The sequence below is a fragment of the Miniopterus schreibersii genome, assembly GCF_964146895.1.
Source record: "Miniopterus schreibersii genome assembly, chromosome: 9".
Lineage (NCBI taxonomy): Eukaryota > Metazoa > Chordata > Mammalia > Chiroptera > Miniopteridae > Miniopterus > Miniopterus schreibersii.
This window is the reverse complement of record NC_138118.1, coordinates 68,199,253-68,226,895: the sequence shown is the minus strand read 5'-3', so window position 1 is coordinate 68,226,895 and position 27,643 is coordinate 68,199,253. Positions and strand designations below refer to the sequence as shown.

The 27,643-nt window shown below is 33.7% G+C and overlaps 1 protein-coding gene across 3 annotated transcripts in view; it reads left to right on the top strand.

Annotated features, from left to right (window-relative positions):
- Positions 1-24,468, top strand: part of CRPPA (CDP-L-ribitol pyrophosphorylase A) — a 168,652-nt gene extending 144,184 nt beyond the window's left edge. For 2 of the 3 annotated variants that reach the window (XM_081147686.1, XM_081147684.1), the window contains one exon: positions 24,284-24,468. In XM_081147686.1, the coding sequence (XP_081003812.1) occupies positions 24,284-24,388 (105 nt within the window). In that variant the 3' untranslated portion in view covers positions 24,389-24,468. Of the gene's footprint in view, positions 1-817; positions 872-3,719; positions 3,785-24,283 lie in introns of those variants that run through there. The other variant, XM_081147685.1, reaches the window with a different exon arrangement.
- The last annotated feature ends 3,175 nt before the right edge of the window (positions 24,469-27,643 follow it).

Genomic DNA, 27,643 nt, shown 5'->3' with positions numbered 1-27,643 from the left:
TTTTATGTCTTCGCATAGTAATTTATATGAATAAAGAAAAGATACTTGAAAACTAGTCGTACAGTAAATTTATGAATAAAATAAATATGGTACTTATATTTTCTTTTAGTCTGTATAGTACTCCTTTGGGTATACTTTTTTCAAGAGCAGTAATTCAACTTGATCTTTTTTATTTACAAATAATTTTAATGAGGGTGAAATAATAATGATCTTAAATTTGATTATGTCTGTGGGAAGTGTGGCGGACCAGACTGAGTCTGTTAACCATGGCACTTCCCTGTGTTTTGTAGCAGGTTTTCTGCTCTGTAAAAACCATGTAACTATAGATGGTTAGTCTTGGAATTCCAAGGTAGAAAACTATGCCAAGTGTCTAAGCTGGAAATATTTAAGTTATATTAACTCTTAAGCCATATAGCAGATTTCAGTCTGGGTAACATAAGAAATGAATTATGCTTTCTTTCTCTTATTGATCAATTTTTGTTAAGTGTCAACTATATGCTGGGCACCAGAGATCTGAAGGCAGGTGTAGTCTAGTTGTAAAAGAAAGCAAAACACATCTGATATCCATATCACATTTCTACTTGAAATTATTTTAGTATTCATACTATTTATTCAGAAAAAAACTAATGATATAAAGTATTTTAATTTAACATTTCCCCCAGTAGAAATAAAGAATATCAGTGATAAAAAGTGTGGTGGCTTCATAAAATGTTATGTTTAATCAGGACTTTTTCAGAACTCACATTTAATCCTTAGAAAAATGTTGGTGAAGATAGGATAGGTTCAAAGGTGTACATGTCAGGTTTTCTTCTCTCAGTTTTGCAGATAAAAAAGAAAATGAGAATTGGAGAAACTTAAAGAGATACTCAAGGTAACAATGATCTTACATCGTAGATCTTTGACTTAGACTGCCCATCTTCCTCTATATTCTTTCCAATACTCCACACTCTGCCTCTTCCTCAATTAATGGCCTTATGACTTTCTCATATGATGTGAGCCTCCCACAAAAAGAGTAGTTAGGTCCATTAAGATGTTTAGTACATATTTTAACTCATGATTCTAACTCTCTACCATTCATCAAAGTCTAACACAATTTTACAGAAGAACCTACCTTTATTTTAAAAGAATGGTTTCATAATATGTAGACACTTTCATATAAATAGAAAAGTATATTAGGGTCAAGTTACATTTTTTCCTCATTTTTATGTTTTGGAGCTTGTGTAGGACTGCAGTTGTAATAAGCTCACATGCCTCATTGATGTAAGGTACAACATGAAATATGGCTTAATACGGGTAAATGTGAACTTGCAGTATAGTTTTGATACCATCTGATGATCTTGTAAAAGCTCTTGAAAGATTCAAAAACATTCTTGGTTAATAGTTTTTAAAAATACCTCAAATTTACTTTTATATTTTTCAGGCTACACTTAAGGATAATTTTAATCCCCCACCCCCACCTCAAGATATAGTGCCTTACTCAGTTCTACTTTCCAATAGCCAAGTCCTTTTCTTGAGAAATTATAGATATTTAAGCTGTAAATGATTTGTCCCATCTGAATTATTATTGTAGCTGATAAGTAAACAGCAAACATTCTCTAGAAATGATTATCTTGTTTCATATAAATATCTTCAGCTGTAAAGGGTTCAGTTAGAGTAATATGTGAGATATATATGAATAATTGACATAATTTATGTTCTAGTAACTTTGCTTATTTTTACAGCATGTTGGTTGTAATGTTTATGTTATCTATTTTTTGTCCCTTCAAAAATGAATAAAGCTTATGTTGTAAAATATTTTTCCTATAGGTTATTTTTCTAAAGTTTTAATAAAGCATTAATAGTTTAATCAGCAGTAAATGTTCATATATTTTGCAAGACAGTAATTGCAAGCATGCACCCTCCAATTCATCCTGGGCTGTTTGTAGATCGCATGGGATATGGTAATGAAGAAGGAAAGTTACAGCTATCTTCCAGTCTTGCTCTGAATCATTTATTAGATTTATTCTGAAGTTATTTTTCTGTATGAAATGCTTATGGAAAAAATAGAACCCCCAAAGCAGTGGATATTCTAATGAAAAACTCATGTATAGTGTCAGTCAAAGTTGAAGAGAAAATTAACCTCTTGTTGGCTTAAGATTATTGAAAACTTTAAATATCATATAGTGTTCTCAATCATAGGCCAACAGAAGAGATTTTATATAGCTGTGTCTAAATTCATCTCTCCTTTGAGTGTCTACTTTTGAATGCCAATATGTCTTTGATATTACCATTACAAAAATTAGTACATGAATACATGTTTTTTTAATAAAACAATTTTAAAAATACAAAAGTATATCTAATAAAGAGCAAAAGTCCCATTTAATTTATTGATTCCAATACTTTCCCATCCATGGTTAACCACATCAAAAAGGTTATAGTACAGATCACTAGAGTTGAATATCTCATTTCTCCTTTGTGGAGTATATCTTAATCTTGTTTCCTGTAAATTAGTGTTTCAGGAAATAATCTTAGGGAATTCAAACTTGGCCCAAATTTTAGAACTCAGAGCTCTCAGATAGAGAGAATACATTTAGAGATTGTAATCTAGACATACATTTTAAAATAATATATGTGTATACACATGTTAAGATATATCATATATATACCTATGTGTGTAAATATGTATATGTGTGCTTATAAAATACATGGATTATCAGCACTTCACCTAGACGGTTTCATGGAAGAAAATAGGTACTCATTATCTGTTGGGATGGAGTGAGAGAAAGGTAGTGGGAAGATATATCTATCTATATATCATTTATATAGCTATATATCTATATCTAATCTATGTACACATATGTGTGTATATATGTTTATATGTAGTGTTTTATATTACTAAGAATACAATTAATATAATTATATATTGTTTATATAATATTTAATATAAGTAATATAATCATATTACATAATATAATTCTATTTTATATTGTATGTAATATTAATATAATTATATATATAGTATATATCTTCCCACTACCCTTCTCTTCTACCCCAATAAACAATAGATATCCATTTTTTCCAATGAATCCTTATCAGTGTCATGCTGTTGTTCCATGTATTTGATGCAATGGACACAGCTCTAAAAGACACCATGGAAATAAAAATGTTTGTCTCCAACACTAAAGTATGAATTCCTTAAGAATAAAGACCATGTGTAGTTTTGCAATTGTTATCATTAATTTGTGACTCTGTTTCAGGTTTTATATATATTACGTCTGTCTAGTTGGTAATTCAGTCCTTCTTGAACTTCAGAATGGATAGAACATAGAATCATAGAAAAAGTTAGTTTTGAAATTTAGATGCAACTGGATTTAATACCCATGGCCACCACGTATTTGGTCTGTAAACTAGGATGAGATACTTAATTTTTCTAAAGTTTATTTTTCTCATCTGTAAGGATAAAAGGATATTTATATTATATGGATATTAAGTGTGCTAAATGAGTTAATTTAAAACATTTGTTAAAATGTGTGTAAGAAATTTTAATCTCTGTCTCTATTTAAGTATCTTGAAAGGATTCCTCTGCTTCTTAAATTCAAGTTCTAATTTAGAGTAAAATATTTAATATTTAATTTTATAGATATATGGTCACGGTGAATTATGAAACTCATTTGCTATTTAACATACTTTTCAATATTAATTGGCTTCAAGTATCACACAATTGCATTTTTTTATCTCAGAAGGTGAAATTGAAAAGCTACTGAGAAGTGGACCTAATAGTGCACGAATTTGGGAGACAAAGAGGAACCAATTTTGAAAGAAAAGCAATGTGCTTCTCTATGTTTGTTCCTGGGAGGAAGATGTGAATACTTCCATCTGCCAAGGACATGGGAGGAAAAATGGTATAAATACATTAGAAAGGGCACTGTAGGAGTTTTCATGCTTCAGAGATAAACAGATAATCACTACCATATATAAGTTAAAAATAGTATGGAAATAGTTTTTCATGGGAGATTCACAACCGAAGCCAGAAATGTTTGTGGTTGCTCATATGGAAATTGCTTTGTTCAATGAATGTACTGACTGGGCAAGAAGTAGTCAGTAACTTGTGAGAGCTGTTACTTTCAAAGTTCAAAATCCCGCATAGGATGGCTCTGATTTCAGATAAAATTGCATATGTTGGTAAGAATTATAATTTCTCGTTTGGCTTTTGAATCATTTATGAGCAGAGTTTCTTTCTTCATGGAAAAGAATACCTTCCCTCTGGCCTTGTTTATTATCTGAGTGTAATGTTCCTTGTACCCTTGCCTAAGTGTTCAAACAAGCTTGTGGATCCCGAAAGGGGCTGAAGAATTATTTCTGGTGGTCTTTGAATCTGTAATTGCTGCCAGCTGAGGAAGCGAAATTTCAAATAAGTTGAAGGAACTTTTACAAGTAACACTTAACATAATTACAAGGCATAAAGCTCAATATATAGTTTATATAACAAAGTCTTACCTAACCACAAAACATTCAAGGACCAGTCAAACAGAGGTCTTCACAGAGGTACATGTTAACCTTTTGCTTGACACCATACTTGTTTAAATTTATTAAAACCTTCTGGCTGTGCATTTGACATGGTGCCTGTTTAAAACATCCTTTTACAGATTTTCTGTTTTGTTGTGAGTATTTCCAAGAACACCCGACCATAATGATAAAAACATGATCATCAAAAGGCAGAAAACTCTCTGTCTTTGCTTATGTGTATTAGAATAAAGTGGTTTTAAGAGCTTGACCAGGGACACTTAGTGTTAGTTAGTTACTATTTTAATAGTGTGTTCCATTTTAGGGAAATGCAATATAAAAATCGAGACTCCAAAGCAGTCATATTAGTAAGTGATCATACTACAAAATTATTCTTTACTTTTCAGAAAAGTGTGATGTAGTGTTCACTTACTTATGGAACTTCTCATCAATACCTTTGTGATTAGATTTAACTTTGCACAACTTTTTAGGAACATTGCTAATATTTTGAGGGTAAATTTGTATATGATCTGCCTGCAATTCAGTCATAATTTACAAAAGCAAGTTTAGAAATATCAGGATTGGCCATATTCTCAGGCCATTTTTGTATCACTTACTTCTATTTTTATTTTTCCTGTCTGTTAAAACTTAAGAAAAGGTTCTTGAAAGTTATTGACTATTGTTGTCTGTAGGCTTAGGTTTCATTTGAAGAAATCCCCACTCAACCTGTCTTTTCCACACCTCCCCTCATCTCATTAAAACATATACTTTCTTCTCTAATGCCCCTTTCTTTGAGTAGTATTTTCCCATAACAAAGACTGGAAACTTGAATCAATAAGAAAATTCTGTGAATGCTTTCTTTGTCATGTGTTTGAGACTTAATAGATCTTGTCCTCTTGCTTTACTCAGGGTCTCCCTCACTTTATATCTAAAAACAATTACTCTCTCTACCTCTTACCCAGTGGTTCTCAACAGGAGGCAGTTTTTGCCCCCAGGGGACATTTGGCAATATCTGGAGATATTTTGAATTGTCACAACTGAGAGTACGATGCTGTGGGCATCTAGGAAGTAAAAGCTATGGGTGATGCTAAACATTGCACAAAGCATAGAACAGCCCCAATAACAATGATGCAGCCCAAAGTGATAATATTACTAAGGTTAGGAACCCCTGCTCTAGTCCCTCTTTGATCATTTCTCCAGATGATTCTTTTGAAAATACTACTGATGAGGCAACTTCAGGGGTAATATCTTGAGTATACGATCTAAGTTTCCTACCCTTGTTTCAAACTTGTACAACTAACATATTCCACCCCTTTTGCTATGGGGTCTTCTGTTGCTTTTGTTACTCAGGGTGTCTTCTTCACAAACGTCAGAGATGTCACGTATTTCAGGCTTCCAGTGTCTTTACAGCATCCCCCTTCTGTGTTTACCGGGCATTTCTGCTCCCTCTACTGAACTTCCAGCCCAAGTCTTGGAAGGCTTAGTTGGCCATTGTAAGAGAGAATTATTCCAATGGGCTTGTCATTATCTGTGTATTACTTATTAACCATTTATTTCCTCATTTCTGTCATCTGTGTGTTTTTAAAATTCTATCAATGAAAACTATTTTGTAAAAATAATTTGATATGGACTGGATTCCCTTTTATATAAAACAGGTGAAACTGGAGTCTTATTGCTTGAAGAGCAGAATGCGAAGCTGCAGCTTCCATCTCCTTGACTTTCTGCTTGTTTCCTAAGCAACTTGTGACGCATTATCAGAGAATATGAACATGTTAATCCTTGTAGTATTCTTTAACTTTTTGTATACTTTTCACCATAAAAGAGATTATAAACCTCTTTATGACAGGAACTCTGTTAGTAGTACACTTCTGTGTACCTCACAGTCCCTTATATAGCACTGTGTTTATACACAATGAATATTTAGTAACTGTGAATGGCAGAGTCATCAAAAGTTGTACTGGAAACAAACTAATCAGAAGACAATCTTAGTGTGGGAAGATTTATAGAGTATAACTGTTGAGTACATAAATACATATGTCTTTTTGCTGAAAACTCACAAAAATGAATTAAAAGATCCAAAAACAGGAAATAGATTTCATTCTGAAAATAGGGAACCTTCTCATCTTTAAACCTCACACTTCTAGGTATATCAACCAGATGTTGTTCAGTTTGGACCTAATTTTAAAAATAAGATAAAGAGATCACCACACATCTCCCACTAATTGATGTGCCCCCCCCTAGTAGTATGCAAAAGGGAAAAAGAAGTTTCCAGGGAGCTTCCCAGTTATTGCAACTTGGCAGAATGAGAGCTGGGGCCAGTGTTTGGAAGTTGACACTTAGCCTTTGGATATCCACTCTTCCATTTAGGAATGAGCAGTGTAGTGCAGAGGGAAGGATTTGCAGTCATGAAATTTTTTAAAAACTTGTTTAATTCTATCATAAGGATTAAATAAAATATGCAAGACATAGTCTGCTAGCTGCCCATCTCCTGCTCACTTCAGAAACCAGTTTTATTTGGGAAACCAACATCTTTTCCCAGCTAGCCATGCAATGTGGGGTGGTCTCTAGGACGTAACTGAAGATTTTCTGGAGTCTTTATTTAAAGGGACCCTTTTCTCTCCCTTTTCCTTGCATCCTCTTGACAGGGAGATATCTAATATATAACAAAGAAAAATAAATATTTTTTTGTTTTCAAAATAGATGATCATCTATTTCAAAAAAAACCAAAAAAATCATAGCATATCTATTATTTTTAATTATAGCGACTTCACTATTACATTTTTATCGCACATAACTGCTATGAAGAGTTTGATCAGGACAACTGATTTTCTAGGGGCTGTGACAGGGATGCTATGGGTGGAATCTGAGGTAGAATGTGGAAAATGTTTTTCTTTAAAGTTCAATAGTTGTTTATTTGATTGTGTGCAGTTGCATTTTTTCCCAAGCCTTATGTGAAGCTAGGTCATCAACCAGGAAAGAATGGGCCCTGAGAGTTGGAATGGTGATATATCACAATAATTGAGACCCTAAAACAGAAACATTTCTTCTGGTCACTGTAATTGGATATTAAGGAAAAATGGGAAAGGATGGGAGGGAGATGATTTCAGACCTTAGAATAGGAAAAAGTAGCATCCTGAAGGACTTGCAGAAATTCATCAACAAACAATGCCAGAAACCTAAATTATCCCACATTTATTCATTTAGAATATATATAATTCCCTGTACACATATGTACTGGCACTTACTCTGGTTTGGGCATCACGGCAGACACTCAGGCAGCAGCGTAAGAAGGCCTTGTGGCGGGGAGAGCGAATCCAGAGCGCTGAGAGGAGGCTGCTGAGGTTGGGCGGGGAGGGAAAGGAGGAGCGTAACTGCAGAGAAGCGCCTGCCACATGGCAAGAGGGGCCATGTCACCTTTCCCTAAAATATAATGGGTTCGCTGGTACTAATTAAAATTGGATGGATTGCCAGAACTTTGAATCTTTTCCTTTTATGCTCTTACTTCTATGGCTTAGCTACTCTAATTAAAGCAATATATGCCAGTGTTTCTTGTTTCTAACTGTACTATAAGACTAAAAATAATTTGTATATTGTGCATTTAATCATGAAGTAAAAATAATTATTTTCTGATGCCTATGGATTGCTCACAACTATCCCAATCCTCTTCTCCGTTTTACTCTTTTACTCATCTCTCTATTCATAATAACTTTTTGTATATTGACACATCTTTATTAACCGCTAAACCCGAAGATGGAGAGTTAGATTCCATTAGAATTCAAAGAATATAAACATGGTTTCAGCTATTCAGCAGTGTGTTTTATAGCAAACTTTGTGCCCTAGAAATTAGTATCATTTTGGACTGCAGGAAATGACAACTAATTATTTTGTAATGAAAGGGAGCATAAGTACTTAGAAGCTTAGTGCCATTCCTTAGAGTGTTTAAATGTTAAACATATTAAAATATACCATCTATCAGTTATAGTTACACTCTTCCCATAACTTTCTGTTCTTGGATTAATGAGCCTGTGATAAGCAACCAAATTCATGTGAAATATGAAAAACTTTTCACTGTCTTGTGTTCTCTAAAAATCGTATGTCTAAAATGTGCCCAGTTGAGAACAAGGAATTTTTACTGTTTTATTAAACAAACCTATTTTGTTCCCATTGTAACGCAACCACTTTGTTTCTTCTATCCACCACATAATTAAAAGTAGAACGGTAACATGCTATAAAGTGATTTACAACACGTTGTTACCTCAGAATGAAGATAATTGTTGGAAACCAGGATGCCCCCCCAGTATTGATTATCGAGAATGTGAAGACAAACCCAAAGGCTTCTCCCATAATGATTAGACAAACCTCCCCTACCTTTCTTTTCTTAAAGTTCACAAGGCTTACTTCTAAAAATGAGAAATATAATGTTTAAAAGGATGCCATTGTAAGATCTAGTCTTTCTAGGTAATTTCTGTGAGTGTATGTTTTTGTCCTGAAATGATGAGAACTTCCAAGTGAAGTACTTAAATCCAAACAAAACAATCTGAGCAGGCTAGATGTCTTAGTACATTATGCTTCCCTTTCATATTTCAAGTCATGGAAATAAACATTTCATTCTATGAGAGGGCTATTTTTTTCATAAGATGTATGCAATTACTTATAGGAACTTCCTATCACTGAACTCGGGTTTACTTTTAAATGTCTTATATTTAATATATTCCCATAAAGATTATCAATTATTTTTGCTCTTACGATTCACTGTTCAATATTAACTAGTGTCTTTTGCTCTTTTCATTGACTGTGTGCGTGATCCACACACACACTATTTTTTTTTTTGTAATTATTACTCTTCTGTGCTAGTATTTTAATTGTTTAATAGCCATCAGGCATTTATTTGTCTTTGAAAAGCCTTCCAATTCCAATCAGAATGAATAAACAATTAAAAGAAAGAAAGATTTTGTAGTCCTTCCTTTCTTTTTGATTGTGTGTGTTCTATATGACGCTTAAATTATTCTTTACGAAATTAGTATATCCAGGAAACGGGAGAATTATGCTTTAGGCTGAGCGAATGGAAAACATGCTAGCGTTTCCTTTGTAAGGTTTCCAGGGCGCCACAGGAGATTTCTAATGCGCTGCTTATTTGTGTTCCCCCAGATCTTTTTCAGTTTATTATAATGCTGGAGCAATAATTAGAATGTTGCTTGGCCTTTCCTATGTTCTACACCTCACTGAAAACATGTCGGCAGAGAAGGCAAACGTTCATCATTTCTCAATATAAAACAGATCCTGCCAGGGATCATGCCAAACCCAACCAACCGTGACAGTCAAATCAATGTATGTTTTGGTTTAAATTTTTATTTTTGCCTTTGCTTTAGCAACTTGACTCTGGTATTTGTTGTTCCCTATGACTTCTTATTTTAGGGCGTGACAGTTCCTGGAATTGACAGGCTTCCTGCTTACCTTTGCAATGTCTATGTCTGACTATATGAACTATAAGATAAAATGACATTTTGACTCAAATTTTTGCTTTATGTTTCTTACATCTGTTCTACAGACCTCCTTTTAACAATTTTCCATCAGTAGTCACTGGAAAATTCTTGCCTTTACCTTTTGTCTAAATGTTACAAATTCTGGGTTTAGTGTCCCAATTATTTACAAATAGAAATTTTATTATTATTGACCCAAGAGATTGAGCTCTCTCATCAGTTTGTATTCATGTCATAAAACATAAATTGGTAAATTTTTTTGCAGGTGTGGAGATAGCATATGCATACCATGGAGGTGTGAGTGTGAGTCAGGCCACACAGCCAATTTATTGCTACTGAGTCCCTTGAAAATCCCAATGGGGATTATATTTTTTAATTTGATATTAAACTAAACAAAAAATTAACATAGCTCAACTTTAAATAGTCATTTAGAAGCATGTTTTCATAGATAAGAATGTCCCTTATGTTGTTAACTGCTTGGACTCTGTAGATTCTGATTTTGGTTTCAAGTCTGATTTTTTCAGTCACTATCTATGTGACTTTGAACAAGTTATAAAATCTCTTGGTTTAAGTTTCTAAGTAATGGAACTTACCTCATAGTGTGTGTTATATTTTCTTTACTTTTTCCCCCTAGTGGTTTTGTAAGGTATAATTCTGTTTCATACTACTACTGACTGTTTATTGAATTTTACATGCATATTTACTTTTTCCTTTCTTGTGAACTTCAATTCAATGACGACTTAATGTATATTGGCTTGACTTTGTATAAAATGTTAAATTCGAAAATAGTACAAAGAATTCCTGCATAGAATCCTCAATATGAAATCCTATGTCATCACAGTATCAAAATCAGGAAATTAGTATTAATGCAACATTATTATCTAATCTACAAATCTTAATGCACTTTGTCAGTTTTCTCACTATTATCTTTTTTCTGGCCTAGGATCCAATCCTGGGACACATGTTGCATTTTATTGTCATCTCTTTTTATAGTCTCATTTAATCGGTCACACATCATCAGTCTTTGTCTTGATGACCTTCCACTTTTGGTAAATATAGGCCTGTAATATTGTATAATATCCCTCAATTTAAGTTTGTTTGATGTTTTCTGATAAATAAATCCAGACTATGCATTCTTGCAAAGAACACCACAGAAGTAATGTATTTTTCTTAGTGCTTTATATCAGGGGTTACATGAAGTCCATGTGTCTCACTACTGCTAATATTAAATATGATCAGTTAGTTAAGGTGGTGACTGCCAGGTGTAATCATTGAAAATTTGTTACTTGTCCCTTTATAATTAATAAGGATCTTGTGGGGGCTACCTTAAGAGTATATAAATATACCAGTTATTAACATAGTTTTGCATGCTAATTTTAGTATATATTGATGATTCTTCCTAGAAACAATTAGCAGTGCTTGTCAAATGGTGATTTTCTGTTTTCACCATTCTTTCAAAATTTATTAATTGAAATCCTACAATAAGGAAGAGCTTTTCTCTTCTACCACACTCTTTCTCTGTCTGTCTCTCTTTTATCTGTCTATACGGACTTATGGGTATTAGTTTTATTTTATAGGTCTTGCTGAATAATTTTATTATTTTGTTGCTCCAGTTGTGCCAAATTTGGCCATTGGAAGCCCCTTCATGTTACCTTATGTTGTATTTCAAAATTTTCTCTTCAGATTTTGAGCCTCTCCTTACTTTTTGGCACCAAAAGATGTTTTAGGCTCATCTTGTTCTTTTTATCCCCCAGCCTTGTAATCACCAATTTCCCCAAGGAACTCAAATTTCTTTTCTTAGATAATGGTATTTAGAAACCAAGATCTGGGCACTAAGGGTGCTCATTGCTCCTGGAGTGTCATTGTTTGTTAGCCCTTTCAGCAGATATTACTAGGAAATATATGTACTTTTACACACCTATTTCTCTGTCTATATGTGTGTGTTTATATATAACATACCATTTATCTAAAATAAACCATGAGTTCATACTGACATCTCTGTTTCTAAGCTCCCCTTTTCCTTATATGTAACCCCTTTCTCCAACAGTGCAGAATCTGACTTTCATTATCAGCACTGTATTTACTTGTTCAATCCTGGAATACACATAAATGTAATTTCACAATTGCTAATCCATACCTCTGGGGAAAAGAGTTTACTACTTAGAGTACAATAGTTGTAGACAGATTTTTGTCTTAAAGCATATAATCAAAAATACTATTTTACAAAGTTAACTAGGTTGGTTATTTTCTTTGACACCCTCTTCAGTTTAGTTATTTATTTATAATATGTTTGAGTTTATTTGGTGTTGCCAGTAACTCATTTTAGATTACCCCTCTGTTTTGGTTGATTGTTTTATTTTTTGGAGTGTCTGAAATATTAACATTGGTCTGAAAGTCAAAACAACCCAAAAATTCTGTTCAGTTTAGAGTGCTGTGTGCTTTATTTTGTTGTTGTTTCTCTTTTTGGGGAGGAAGGTTCAGGGCAGTTCATTAATGGTGGTTGAATCTCTTTTTCTTTTGTGTAATATTCTGTGTAGATGTACTAAGTAAGCTCTCACCTATTATTTTTTGTGGATTTGGCTAGTTTATAAGATATCTAATTCAATGCCGCCCTCTCCTGTCAGTGTAGCAAAATCCAACTTCTTTAGTTAAGTTTTCTTTTTCAGTGGTGAAGGAAAGAGTTGTGTGCCCTCCAACTTTATAGTTTGCCTTTGCATTTTGGAACTCTAAATGTTTTCCTTTTGCTTCTTTGCCCTTTACCACTCATTTGCCAAAGATTGCTTTTCTTTTCCTTTTTGTGTTTTTCTCTGCCAGGAGTAGACTGCCACTTGAAATCAAGCATAATTTTAAGTCCCTTTCCTATGGTCATTCTGGTTATACATCCACACTTTTTACTGTTTTCACACTTAAGGCTGACTTACTCATTTTGATGATGATTTTAGATTGACTTTACACTCACCAGTTGTTCCCCTCTTCCTTCTTTCCAAGTTTTTCTCAGACTGCCTTTTGTAAGAGGGCAGAGAAGTATGAGAAACTGCTCATTGAAACTTGGTGGTTTTCTCTGTGTGTGTGCGTGTGTGTGTTTGTGTGTGCATTTGTGTGTGTGTGTGTAGTTTGCTCTTCTTGCTGTTCAGTATGGCTTTTGGAGAAGGTATTGAGGGAACTGACATTGACTTTAGCTGCCTAGAAGCCCTCAATTGTTATTTTATTCCATTTTTTTCTATTGTTAAACATTTTGATGTCTTTTGAAATATGATTGCATATTTATGTGAAAGTCTAAAATTAGTATTTTAATTACACTAGCAACAATTTTATGGATTTTGGAACATTTCTTTTGATTATTACCTTTCACCTTTTATGCTACTGTTCTTATCAAGTATTTTATTTTGTTCTATTAAATATCCCCTGCCTTTAAATGTTAGTTTTGTTATTTTGGGAAATGTTGCTTTCTTTAGACTTAATTTATTTATTTGTTTAAGTATGCCTTTATTGGTTTCAGAGAGAAGAAGAGAGAGAGAGACAGAGATAGAGACAGAGACAGAGAGACAGAAACATCAATGATGAGTCATTGATTGGCTGCTTCCTGCACATCCCCTATGGGGGGTCGAGCTCAAAACCTGGGTATGTGCCCTTACTGGGAATCGAACCACGATCTCCTGGATCATAGGTCAATGCTCAACTGCTGAGCCACGCTGGCTGGGCAGATTTATGTATTTATTTTAACATACTTCTTTATTTTTCCCTGTTAGACTTCCCCTCTAAAATTATTTTCCTTGTGCACTTGAGTACCTCCTTTAGTGTGAGAGTAGTTTTAGGAGTACTTTTATGTTTTGTTTATTTGAGAAAGCCCCATATTCTATCTTCATAGTATTTGTGGAAAGGTTTAAGCATTTGAGGTTGATACATACAAGATGGGGCAAAAGTAGGTTCATAGTTGTGAGTATGCAGAACAGTTTATTCTTGATTTATTTATTTGTTTATTTATTCATTTATTATTGTATTATTTGTATTATAACTATAAAACTACTTCTCCCCACCACATATATATATCTCGCAGGGAGTTAGTTTTTGCATTTTGTGCTTAGCTCTTTGCAAATTGTCACTGTGTTCTTACCATCATTTTTCTGTGAGAAAATCTGTTGTAAGTCTAATTGTTAGTCCTGTATTGGTCTAGTTGCATTAATATTGTCTCTTTATATCAGTTTTCCTACAGTTTATCTACTTGTTGAGGTGTTTTTTGTTTTTTTTTTCTACCTTGGAATTCATTGGGTTTCCTTTATGAATAAATTCATGTATTTGATAACTTCTGGAAATTTTTTAGCAATGACTTCTTTATTATTTTTCCCCATTTTTCTATTCTGTTTTTCTGGGATTCTGGTTAAGTATATATAGAAATTCTTATATCTGCCAAATCTCTTAACTTTTGTTTATGTTTTCTATTCCTTTTTTCCTTGAATATGAATTCTGAGTAATTTCTTCAACTCTGTCTTCAGTTTCAGTAATTCTCTTTTCAGCTGTGTCTAATCTGTTATTTGATCCATATTTCAAGATTTTTTTTTAATTCAGCAGTTTTTCATTTGTGAAAGTTTTTTTTTTTCTTTCTGTAAAACCTGTATATATTTTAGAGTCTAGCCTTGCTTGCTCATTTTTTGTAATTTCATGTTTATTAGATATTTTTAATATAGTTTTAAAAATATTTTGTGCATGGAAATACTAATGCTGGATTTTTTTTTTTAATTATTTTTATTGTTGAAAGTACTACAGATATCCCTATTTTCCCCCGTTGACCCCCTGTACCTCTCTGCCGCCCCCCCCCCAGGTCTTCACTGCACTATTGTCTGTTATTTTTTTATGCTAAAGTGGTTTGTTGTTTCCTTTTAAACTTGTAATTATGAATGCATTTATGTGTTTATCTGACTTGATTGACTACATATTTCATAAGGGGAAAAAACTCATGTCTGTTTATATACATCTTAATATATAGCTTACAGCCTGGTATTAGCTGAGTTCCTGAAATACAGTTATTGAAAGTAGTCCCCATTTTTTTCTCACTTATTTCACTGTTAGATGTTAAACATTTAAATACTCTTTTTGTTTTTTTAAGAAATACTGTACTGATAGGTATGCACTCAGAACCTTTGCAGAGTCCACAATATTTTCTTTTTTGTTCTGACAGCCTGGATTTCTAGATAACAGTCTTTTTTTTTAATCCCAATTTTTGGTAGTATTTAGCATTCCAGAAAAGTTACACATCAGCCATTCTTATTTAATCAAAATTATCTGTATTGCCTGCTAGACACTGTTGCACTTTTATTTTTAAATTTGAATGTATCATCTAAATGTGGCTTCTTTTTGGGTTTCTATCAGTAATTTTGTAAGGCACTAAATGACACCTATCTACCTGTAGACTCAAATCTTTATTCTAATCAGGGAATTCTCATCTACATTTTATAATTACTCCTGTAATATATATTGTGATTTCTACCCTGGTTTCCCTCATATAATTTAATTTTTTAATTAACACCTTGACCTTTCTCTTGCTGTTTTTTGTTTTTAATTCTTCTGAGTTCTAGACATTTTCAAGTTTGTCTTCTTTTTATCTAATTCATCTTTATGTCGACAAAACAGGTTCACACCACCTCAGATTAGGTTTTTAATTCAAAATACACTTATTTAATATCTATATGAAATCTTTTGTGACATAAAATTATTTCTACTTTGTGCACAGTTCTGTGGTTGAATCTTTCTGAGATGGAAAGTCAGAAAACATCTAATATGTTGTCTTCACTTTGTGGTGTCATTTCAGAGAAAATATTTATTTCTGATGATTCTAGAAAGTTCTTTCCACCAAGGAAGTTGTTTCTAGTCTTTTGCTAGTTAAGACTGACCAGGATAGAACTCTTTTTCTTTTTTTTTTTTTTTCTTTCTTTCTTTCTTTCTTTCTTTCTTTCTTTCTTTCTTTCTTTCTTTCTTTCTTTCTTTCTTTCTTTTCTTTCTTTCTTTCTTTCTTTTTTTTATGTTGCAATTCAAAACCTTCTTTTTGGAAGGAAGTAAAACTTTTAATTTAATGGTAAACACTTTTCTGTGGGATTCTGAGACTAAGACTTTGGGTACTAACTACTCACCCACTTAACCAACAATTATGAGTTTAATGGTCATTAACCAGACATCTTTTTTCTTTTTCCACTGCTCAAAACTGTTCTAACAGTAATTTCCTTTCCCTCTCTCTCTCTCTCTCTCTCTCTCTCTCTCTCTCTCACACACACACATTGCTACCAAGAAGATATGTTTGAATTGCTCATTTTAATTCTTTCTTTGCATTAAGTGTGTAATTAAAAATTTTAAATTATATTTTATGAGAAAAACTTAACCAGTCTTTCGCTTCAGGAAAAATTATCAAATTTTTCTAATAACACCCAGGCCATCCACTCAAGAAGAAACTCTTACAAATAATGTTTCCCTATTATCATTTCTCATGCATTGCAGAAACAGTACCCCTTACCCACCAACACCTACTATGTAGCTTTTTTTCTTATGTAGACACCTCATCTAAGAAACTGTCACCTCATCATCTGCTTTTATTCCTCTTACTTGGGTATATTGGTGTAAATTTATCAATGTCCCTTACACCTATTTCTCAGACCAGGCATTCTTTCAGAGAAGAGGGAATCATGTAGCACAAAATTCTAGCTTTTGACATTGTTCTAGACTCTAAGTACAGGTACAATTTTTTTTCTTATTTTTATTTTCAGGACGCTATTTTCATATGATGTAACCTCTATCTAAAAACTGTAATGTTTCAAAGATGTATTAATAGTTATATATAAAGCCAGATCTTTACAGAATTGATCAGCAAATTATTCCAATTAGTAAATATTTATTGAGTACCTACTATGGCCATAGTACTTTATTTGAGTTAGAATTTAAGTCGAAAGAGTTGTCCTTTACTATCTACAGTTTAGCTAAGAAAAGAAGATCTATACATATGTACAACTAAGAAAAATATTAGTAAGGAATTGTGAGACTATGATAATGTAAATTACTGATGTTCAGTAGAATAGATAAATTCATATGAGGAACTTGTCACAGCTAGATCTTTGAATTCCATGTGAATGGAAAGCAAGTTATTGGAAAACTATTTGACTGGAGAAAGAATAACGGTGATTATACCAGGATGGCTACAATTGTGGATCCTGTATAGTAAAGGAGTAAGAACTGGTTAGAACAGCTGATTCGGTTGTTTGTGGATGGCCTTGAATGCTAAGATGGAGTTTGTGCTGAAAGTATGGTGGGTTTGATATAGTGAAAATGATTGTTCTAGTGAGGTTAGAGCAGTAGCCAAAGGCAAAGAGAAGCAGTCAGTTAGGGCATCCTAGGGGAATCCAGCTACAGGATGGTGTGGGTATAGACTTAGAGGGGTCAGAGTATGACTGGTGGAAGGATGTCACAACAGAAAACTCACAGGACGTGGTAACTGTTGGGTGGATTGCGTAAGATCAAAACAGTTTTGCTAATTAAAAGGGACATTTGTGTATGAGATCGTTCTTTCAACTTCATTAAGTTGTGGAATTTATATTATGAATGATGTTGTAAGAAAATAAAGTATGACAGTGTGACAAGTCCCAGATCTAGAAATAATTGACATAATAATGAACTGCTTGTTTCTCAGGCCAGACTTCTGGTGCTTTTGGCTGCCCATGTTTTACCCCAGTGCACTCTGGCTCTGAGCACTGCATCAGTTTAGGCCTTTTCTATTCAGCAAAGTCACAGTGCTGCCCCCCCAGAGTTTTATTGACCACTTTTTTTAATTACCTCGTTCCACAAATACCTATTGAGCACCTATAGTATGGATAAGCCTTGTACTACGCACAGAAAATAAAGGAGATGGAAATGGCTTTGTGATGATTATCTTAATAAGTAAGCCCAAGTGCATTTTTGAGAGTAGTTTATTATGGAGGTTTGGGGACACGTTTCGCTCAAATGGGCAAGAGAAAAATGCTTTCATTTGGAAAAGACTGTTTTGTTTTTCTCAAATTCTATCAACAGGTGACTGCCTTTTCCTGCAGTTTTGGAAATTTACAAACACCAAGCATTTATTTTCATCTCCACTAGAGGACAGTGTGTTACCATTAGATTTTTTTCTTCCAAATCAGCAAAATATATACAGATTTTTTAAATTTGATATTAATTATCTTATAAATGTAACAAAACTCTTAAAATATTTTTAAAGTCCTACAACTTAAGATTTTTGTAATTGTATGGGTAAATAGATATAGAGATTTATAGATATGTATTTATATACAGATATAGATAGTACACTTTTATTTGTTTAGAGTGTTTGAAATTTTGTGGCATTTAGATAATTTTTGCATGAGTTCACCAAAACAAGGATGGATGGAAGAAGAATATTTATATCAAAATATAAGCATCTGAATTTCAGGACAGCTTTATAACTCATGGAAATTAAATGGGACTTTAGGCATGGAATTTGCTGCGATGTCATAATGTTTACCTTTCAAGAAGAGTTGTATAATCCCCTGAGACATCTAAAGCCTATATATATATACACATATATTTTAACTTTATAATTTTCCTTTTAACAAAGTTCATTGTGTTCTTTAGGAATGATATGTATGGAGGGTGAATATCTCTAAAAGACTTCCTTTCAGGTTGTCTATAAAGATTTGGACAACAGTGACGTCATAGCTTTTCCTGCTATTCTTTGAGACAGTGCTCTACAGCATCCACATAAATGGGATTCTAACAGCATACCATAATTTGTTTATACCTCTTTCATTCAAGTACTGAGAGCTGTGCAGTACAATGACAGGGTTTAATGTTTTAAAACATACCTTTTAAAGAGTTCTTCAAGTTTATGTACACTGCTAACAGTTTTGCCTAAGTTGTCATTTGAGAAAATTGAAGGGGACAGTTAGTAAGTAAGGAATTTTGAAGACAAGGGCATTATAGGAAATGGATCATTTGTACATACTTGCAAGGTGCAACTTCTTAGTAATTTACTTCTGGAACAGCAGGCTTTACTTGTCCAGATTGGGAGGTAGATGGTAGGGAGGAGAGAAAATACAAGCTCCTGTCATTCTCCATCTTCTATGGGGAAGAAATCTACTCTCCCTGGTTTCCCAAGTCTTCCCAAAGGCTTAGAAGTCCCATGAGAATGTCTGCATCAAGATTTCACTCTTCTACTGAAGATGATAGATACATATAACCATCATAGGGAAGCCTACCGATTAACCAAAAAAAACCCCGAAACCACCCCAAAAGACCCTCACACATATGTAAGAAGGCTAAAGTCCAGGGTTCCATTGACAAGATGTAATTACTATTGAGTAAATTTAGAATTACCTATGTGTTTAAAAGATAATGGTAATTGGAACTTTTGTGGATAGTCTACCTAAACATAGTATATTTTGTCCTAATCCTGAAATTAGAAGGAATAGAGAAATAGCTAAATATGATAATTTTCCAGATAAATCCTACAGTTAATTCTAATCCTAAATAATTCCATTTGAGGATATAAAAAAATTAAAAATAGCTATTTTATATTGGTATTTTGTCTAATATTCTTCCAAATACTTAAAAAATCCATCTGCTAGAAACTCTTAGATCTATGAACAATTGTTAACATTATGAATAAAATTAAATAAGTATTGTACCTATTTTTTGTTGTTACTTTTAGCTGGACTTTCATGATATTTTTCTTAACATCTAAATCAGCAGAAAGCTAAATCCTTGTGAATTATTGATATGATTCTTTCTTGGACCTTTTATTCAAGACTGCAATATTCAAACAAAAATGTGGGGAGTTTTTCGTACAGGTTTTGAAGATTTTTAAGGAGATAATGTTTCCCCAGAAATTTGGACCATGTTCTGTATTATTGATTTAATATGATAAATCAAATTTAGTTCCCTGAATTTAAACAGTCTTGAAACTAAATTTCAAAATAGCTTATTTTTCTTGTTAGAAAAAATAAATTTTGTTTATTATGGAAATTTTGAAAATATAGCAAAACACACAGAAAATAAAAATAGCCATAAAACTATCATACAAATATTACTCTTGTTAAAATTTTGTTATTTTCCCTCTTAGTATTTTAAGAAATATAACTACAGGATTTTTTTTCTTTCTGATTTGTTTCTATTATGTAATACAGTTGTAACTCAGGAAAAGAGTGAAAACTGCATTTTTCAGCTAGAAGTTAAGTTTTTGTTTCGTGAGAGGATAGAGTTTATAAATTTGATGATTTTTCTCAAAAATTTGACATTGTTATTAAGTGAACAATATAAGATAAAACAAGTAATTATAATCATGGCAATAATGCAGACTTTAACACATCTCACATCATTAAAGATATTCCTGTTTTCCTTTAAATTCAATAAATGTAGGATTTTTATGCATGGTGTGTAAACATTGGTGTGCAGTGTTTACAGCTTATGCTTTTTATGGCTCATGAGTAGAAATCAAGGTAAATCTGAAGTCTGGAAATTGCTAGAGTTATAGATAGTAAACAAAGTACTGATAAATTTAATTTCAGTAATTTTTCTTTCTTTTTTGTTGTGGGAATTTGGGTACTCCTTTTTCCTGCAATACCTTTGTAATGTCTGGCTTATCACACTGACATACCACAATGAAAATCAGTCATCATTTCTTGTTCCCAAAATATTTCTTGTTTATTCTGGGCTCTGCAACTATACCCATACTTACCTTTTTTAAAAAAATTAATACACTGTTTTTTAGATTCACAGAAAAATTGAGAGGGTTATACAGAGTTCCCTTCTGGCCTATACCCATTTTCCCCTATTAACAACTAAAGTCCATAGTTTATTTAGATTTCCTTAGATTTCCCTAATTTTTTTTAATTTTTTTTTTTTTAATTTAAGGATACCATATGACTTTTGTCTTCCTAGGCTCCTCTTGGCTGTGACAGTTTCTCAGATTTCCCTTGTTTTTGATGAACTTGACAGTTTTGAAGTACTGGGCAGATATATTGGAGGAGGCCCCTCTATTGGATCATCTGATGTTTTCCTCATGGTTTAGACTGAGGTTATGGTGCTGGGGAGGAAAACCACAAAGGTGAATGCCGTTTGCATCACATCAGATCAAGACTGCACATAATCAACATGATTTTTCAGTGTTCACATTGACATTGACCTTGCTTACTTGATCTTAACATTAAACATTATTATTATTTGGAACACACAAAGGAATGTGCGTATGTATATTTTTACATACATATGTGTGAATGATAATAAAATGACCACCTCTAATGCCCCTTCATTCCCCATCCTCGCCAAGGATTAAACACAGTTTTGGATATCACTGGTGTCAAGAAATACTTTTTAAAGGCCTATTTGAATGTGCATTTTTTTTCACCTGTGTTATCATTACTTTTACAACATATGGAATTGTGTGATGAGTTTGAAATCTATAAATTGTTTGACTGCCTGATCTTTGTACACACTAGAATTTTGTGTGTCATCATTTTATTTAATAAGTTTTTAAATTTCCATATTTTTCAAGGATAGAGTGATCGGTAACGCTGAGGCAGGGAGGGAAAATAAATATTCAGTGGAATAACAGGTTCTTCTCATTAAATTCTAATCTTCTAAATTCATATTTCTATAAAATATGAAGAAGTAAATGAATCCTTAAAAGAACATTCTTACTTAAATTCTTAATTAGCTAAATATATATGAGTTATGGAGCTATCAAAATAAGCATAGAAAATTTATTTGAATATATAGAAATGTGAATTTTCTAGCCCTAGGATCTTAAATAGATTTCCCCCTGTTCATTTGAAACTGTGCTGCTTTCATTTTGACAAGTATAAGCTGGATTCAAAGAGCCTGTGCAGATAGCCTTTTTCTGTTTATTTTTGAAGGGGAAATTTTAATTATCATCATCTGTTGCATGTCTTAATTTAAGAAATGAGATTTTGGAGTAGACCTGTAATATAAACCCTGCAGCATTGTAATTAATTAATCATTAAGAGTGACAAATCTGTATCTGTAGTTGGTTTGTGTTTTGTTCGGTTTGAGCATTCTTCTTTGATTATCAGTGATGTGGCAACTAAGTGAATCACATTTTAAGCCCAAACACATTTGGCTTTAGAATTATTTGTTTTTATGTGATTTAGGTCTTGTGATATTTGGAAGCCAGTACAGCATTTGAAATCCAATATTGAAGTGTCATTAAAACCCACATGCAAGAAGCCGAGTAGCCACCATTCAGCCCCTTGTGTGTCTTCCCCAGCTTCACCCCTTAGAACTCGATCTGGGAAACTGATGAAAAGAGTAGCTGAACGGAGGTGGTCTCTCACCACCATCCTCATAGATGAGAGACCCAGGGCCTGGGCTAGTAGAGGCATGGTGGCAGTGGTAAAGCTTAGAGAAGACTCTTTGTACGACTGCCAAGGCTTCTGGCTAACATGCAAATAGGAGTAAACAAAGTAACCAAATAGTGGTCATTGTTAACAAATGAGTTAAACTGGAAGGGTGATGATATCTCTATCAGAGAGCCTCCTTTGCTTTGAATTTGTTATAATTTATGGAGTGTTACCATGTGTTAGGCATTGAGCTAAGTGTTTCATATTCAAAGATAAAATGAAAAATTCTTTACATCAAGAAACATCATGTGGTGAAATAAATGGTCAACTAAAAAGACTATTTAGAATTCAGCGTGCTGGAGGAATTCACAGCTGTGGAAACAGATTCGTCTCACCCCAGTTTGGCTAGAGGATAAGAGTTAGGGTAGATTTCAAGTCACTGATATCTGGGTGGAACCACAAAGAGTAACTAGGGTCAGCTAAGCTGGGAAGGGAGTGGGAATGCTTTTCTGGCAAAGGGATTAGCTGGTGCAAAGGGATGTAGCTTAGCGAGGCAGCTTGCTTGGGCAATCTTCAACAGTTCTTTGTGACCTGGAAACTTGAGTAGTTTTAAATGAGAGGCTGGAAGAATAAAAGACTCTTGACATTACCAGGTAAATAGTTCAGACTTGATCCTGAAGTCTGTAGTGATGGGATCAGAACTGTATTTTAAAATAAGTATTTTGACTGCTGTGTGGGAAACAGGGTAGAACAGTGTAAGACTGGAGAGACTGTTTATGAGATTGTTCCAGTAATTCAGGACAGAGGTATTGTGCTGGCAGTGACAGTTTGAGTGGAATATATGAATTCAAGAAACGTGAAGGAAGTAGAAGCTATAGGGGCTGTGACACTTTGTTATAAGGCATTAAGGAGGATGCCAAGTTTAGAGACTGGTTACCAGATCCCACTTTTGGAACATGGCACAGTTCTTAACACAGAGACCTTAAAGATGTTAGCTCTGTTCCACTTTCCCTTTTGCTTCATAGTATCATATCTTCTTCACTCAATGATAAGAATAAATATATTTTAATAGTCAATATGATTTCAAAGGCAATACAACACTTTAGCAACTTCTGGGATAACCCATTTCACAAATTTGCCTGATTCTTACTTCACAAACAAGCTGATTTCCTCCCCAGTTCCCTCCCCTGCCCCACACCAGCACTCACAGTTTACAACAGTCTGTTGCAGGGCACTCTGAAGCAAGATGAAAAAAAAGCTTGAATCATCAATGAAGTATTCACACTTCAGTGAAGAGCCAAAGTTGGTCAGATATTGGATTAAAAGGAAATAATTTTTTGTTTCATGGTGTCAGCCTTTGAAATTGCATCAGTGTTTTTCCTGCTGTCTTCAGCAGACAATTTTTGTCTGTAATGAGAGGTGCTTGCAAAAGCATTTCTCCTTTATCTGGGGGACCAAGTCCATGCTTGTGGCCATGGTCTGAGTTTCGTAGAATGCCGAGGCCAGGGAGCAGTAGACCTTGAACCATGGCTCCTTGAACTCATAGAAACAGAGTAGAATGGTCTTTGTCAGGCTGAGCGGTGGAGGAAGTGGGGAAATGTTGGCCAAAGGGTACAAACTTCCAGTTACAAGGTGAATAAGTTCTGGGAATTGTACAGCGTGGTGATTATAGTTCACAGTATTGTATTGTATACTTGAAAGTTGCTAAGAGAGTAGACCTTAAGTATTCTTATACACCCCACCCCCCACTATGAAGTGACAGATGTGATAACTATTCTCATAATCATTTGATAATACACAAGCACATATATCATTGCATTGTACCCTTAAACTTACACAATATTATGTGTCAATTATATCTCTATAAAGCTGGGGGGAAACATTTAAATAAGTAAAAAAATTTTAAAGTAACTCTTTACTAAATTTAGTGTATGACATCTTATCTTTCTAAAATATTGTTTTCCCCTATCTTTTCAGGACGGGCGGAAGCTCCAGGACAGTTTAAGGCAAGGTGCCACAATCATCACCACCTTCATCAAAGAGAGAAATTCTGCGTTCGCCGGTCAGCTGCTGGTGGCATGAAGAACACAGAGGAAATTACCTACTGAGTTTACAGAAACGTTTATCTAAGTCTCTTTTGCACTGCCCTCCCGACTGTGTGTGGTAGTCCCGACTGTGTGTGGTAGTGCGTTTAAATTGTCTTTTACGTCTCCTAATTTGTAGGATATGATGCTTGGGTTATAAAAGTGAATCGATGTTTATATCTGTGAAATAAAAATTCACTTCTGTGCATGCCAAATATACATTGCCTGAACCAGAAAAGAATAGGTAAGTGGGAACGAATAGCCTTCACATAATCTTTTTACAAAAGCATGAAAGATCACGTAGGAACAGTGATGGGTGAGTTAGTCCTCCAAGGAATGAGAATTTAGAAATCTTGAACTATTGTCTCTGTGTTAATTAGTCAATCACACTGTATTGAAACTAATCTATAAAGTTCAGAATTATTCTTAATTCTAAAATTGTCCTCTCTTGCCCTGGCTAGTGTGGCTCAGTTGGGAGATGTTGGCCAACTGAGCGTCATCCTGCGCACCAAAAGTCACCAGTCAGGGCACATACCCAGGTTGTGTGTTGCATCTCCAGTTGGGGATCTTGCAGGAGGCAACAGATCCATGTTTCTCTCTCTCTCTCCCCAATTCCTTCCTCTCTCTCTCAAACAAAAAATCTGTATAAACATATATATTTTTAAAAGATAAAATTGTCTTCTCACCATGAGACCTGACATGTGTTCTAATTTTTCATGCCTTAAAAAAATAAAACAAGAGACTGTGGGGGATTTTGGTTTAAATATCTTCACCACTGACTCTCACATTACTCAAGGTCCCTAAACAAGATGTAATGTACTCCTTGGTTTATGAGATATACTTTTTACTCATTTTAAAAGGTCTCTGATTTTTCTGAATATATTAAAAAAGACTGGAAAGCTTCATAAAAGTGAAGTTATTTTGGTCAATTCCAAGTTAGACTTATAAAAGGCAGGGACTCATTGCACGTCCAAGAATTTAATTATTCTTTTGATACAGATATCATTTTTTAAATCAAGTTTTTATTCTTTCAAATTTCCACTGGTATATACATTTTAAATATTGATGGTTTCCCCTATATTAATTGCGTTGTATAATTATATACATGCAGTCATTAGAGATGTCTTTTATTCCATATTTACATTGACTTTCTAAAAACACATTAGATCAGATTATTCCAGGGCTTAGGCTCTACATGGAAAATATAAAAGTTGCATGAGATGTTTCCTTTAACATATCTACCTTGTGGAATTTCTTCTTTACATGTTGGATGAGTTTTTCTATATTTCACAGGTATCTCTATGAGTAGGAGAGTTTATATTTTACATTTAAGTGATAGTGAGTAGAAAACAATGGACTTGAAGTAAATATTACAGTTTGTTCCCCTACATGAAATGCATTTTTTCAGCATAATTTGGATCTAAGTTCCTGGGCTTGCCACTTTCTCTCTAGGGATGTTAAGAAATAGAAAATAAATCATATAATTCAAATCTTAAGGGTGAGCATCTGTGGGAAACGTGAATTTTGGTTAGAATGACTGTGTTGTTAAGGCAGTGGTTTCGGCTGTGTTGTGAAAAGTTTGTGCTTTCTGCCTGTTGCAGTTTTCAGGTGAAAATGTTTTTAAGAATTTGAAATTGCTTATAAGGGCAAATTAGGAAATGTTATCAAGGTTTTAAAGAGAGGGTGAGTATCTTTAAATTCAAGGCAGGAAACTGGGCATGTCTATAGTATAACAAAATCACTGTATCGATCGAGTGCTGGCTGAGTCCCTTAGATTCGGCCTAATAGTGGAATGTCATACCAGACAAGAATTTATCTGGGAGCAATCAATGTGACTTTACCTAGGCTATTGGAAACATTCAGTGTGATGAGATTTAGTTAATAAAATATAAAATTGTGTCTAAACTAATCACTACCATCATCATCACCATCATCATAAAATTTAATGTTTTTTTTTCTTTATAGTTTATAATTGATTCAGAGTATTGAAAATCATTTAAAGACATCACCCCACTTCTTTTACCATTTAGATGGGAAGTGATGCTCAGGGGTCTCAGCTACCTTGCCCAGAGCCATGTGGCTTCCTAGTAACAAAAGGCAGGGCTTAACCTCAGGACCACTGGAGATGTTTTAAGCGCATCTCCCTGGATAACCGTGACTGCTGGCAAAGGACATCTAGCAGAGAGGCCGTGGGAAACAAGCCAGAGACTCCGAAAGAGCACTGGAGAAATAAACAAGGAGGGCAGATCCGCCCAAGTACCAGAGGAAAGTCCTGAAGCTTTCGGGTTTCCAGCCACCTTTCTGACATACCAGAATTGTAGCTAAGGGCAAAGGGAGTGGACAGAATTATTGACCAGGAGAAAAAGGTAAATGAGTTGTTTTTATTGTTTAGGAGATCCACAGGCCACTTTACAGTTACATTTTCATCTCAGCTTCTGTAAGCGCAATTACTTTCATAAGAACTATTTTGACTTTATTTTTCAAAATCCCTTAAAAATAATAGTAATTATGCCTCAAGGTTGCTGAAATTACTTTCTACCTGTCGAGAATTTTGTAAAAAGACTCTGATTTTTTTTCTTCTAAATGTATGCTAGTTAATTAAATGCAACTTAAAGATAGCCTTTTTAGGAATTTAACAGTGTAATCATGGTTTGATTAATGACGTATTGGTAGGCGGTAGTAGTTTTCTTCATTAAAGTGCTCAATTTGAGGGAGAACTTGTTGTGTATATACTTATTTACAGAAAAAATTCAGATCCGTGTATTCTACCCAGAGCCATTCTTTCTGTGGTCAGCTTAAGCATTTTTGCACTAGTTTGACAGGAAAAGTTCCTTTTCCTATGCTAGTTTATTATAATTATAATCAAAGTTCATATATATTAACACAGTGATTATGTTATAAAAATCAAGTTGCAGTAGAATATTTTTTTATATGGAATCTGAAAATTTTACTTCCTTTTCATGTTTAAACTAGTCATTTCAAGGAAGCATAAATCGTAATATTTAAATTAAAATGTAAAGAAAGTCATTTAGAAGAAGAAAAATTGAAGTTATTTTAAAGATTAATTCAAAAATAAACAGAATAAATAAATAAAAACTGCATGTCATTTTAGTACTTATTAGTATGGTTTGAAATAAGTGGACTAGAAGAGACTGTGTTGGTGGTTTTGACATTGTAACATTTATATATGTTCTTATTCATTTTTAGTGTCAAAATTGTGAAAAATGTACTGATATTTTTTAAATGAAAAGTA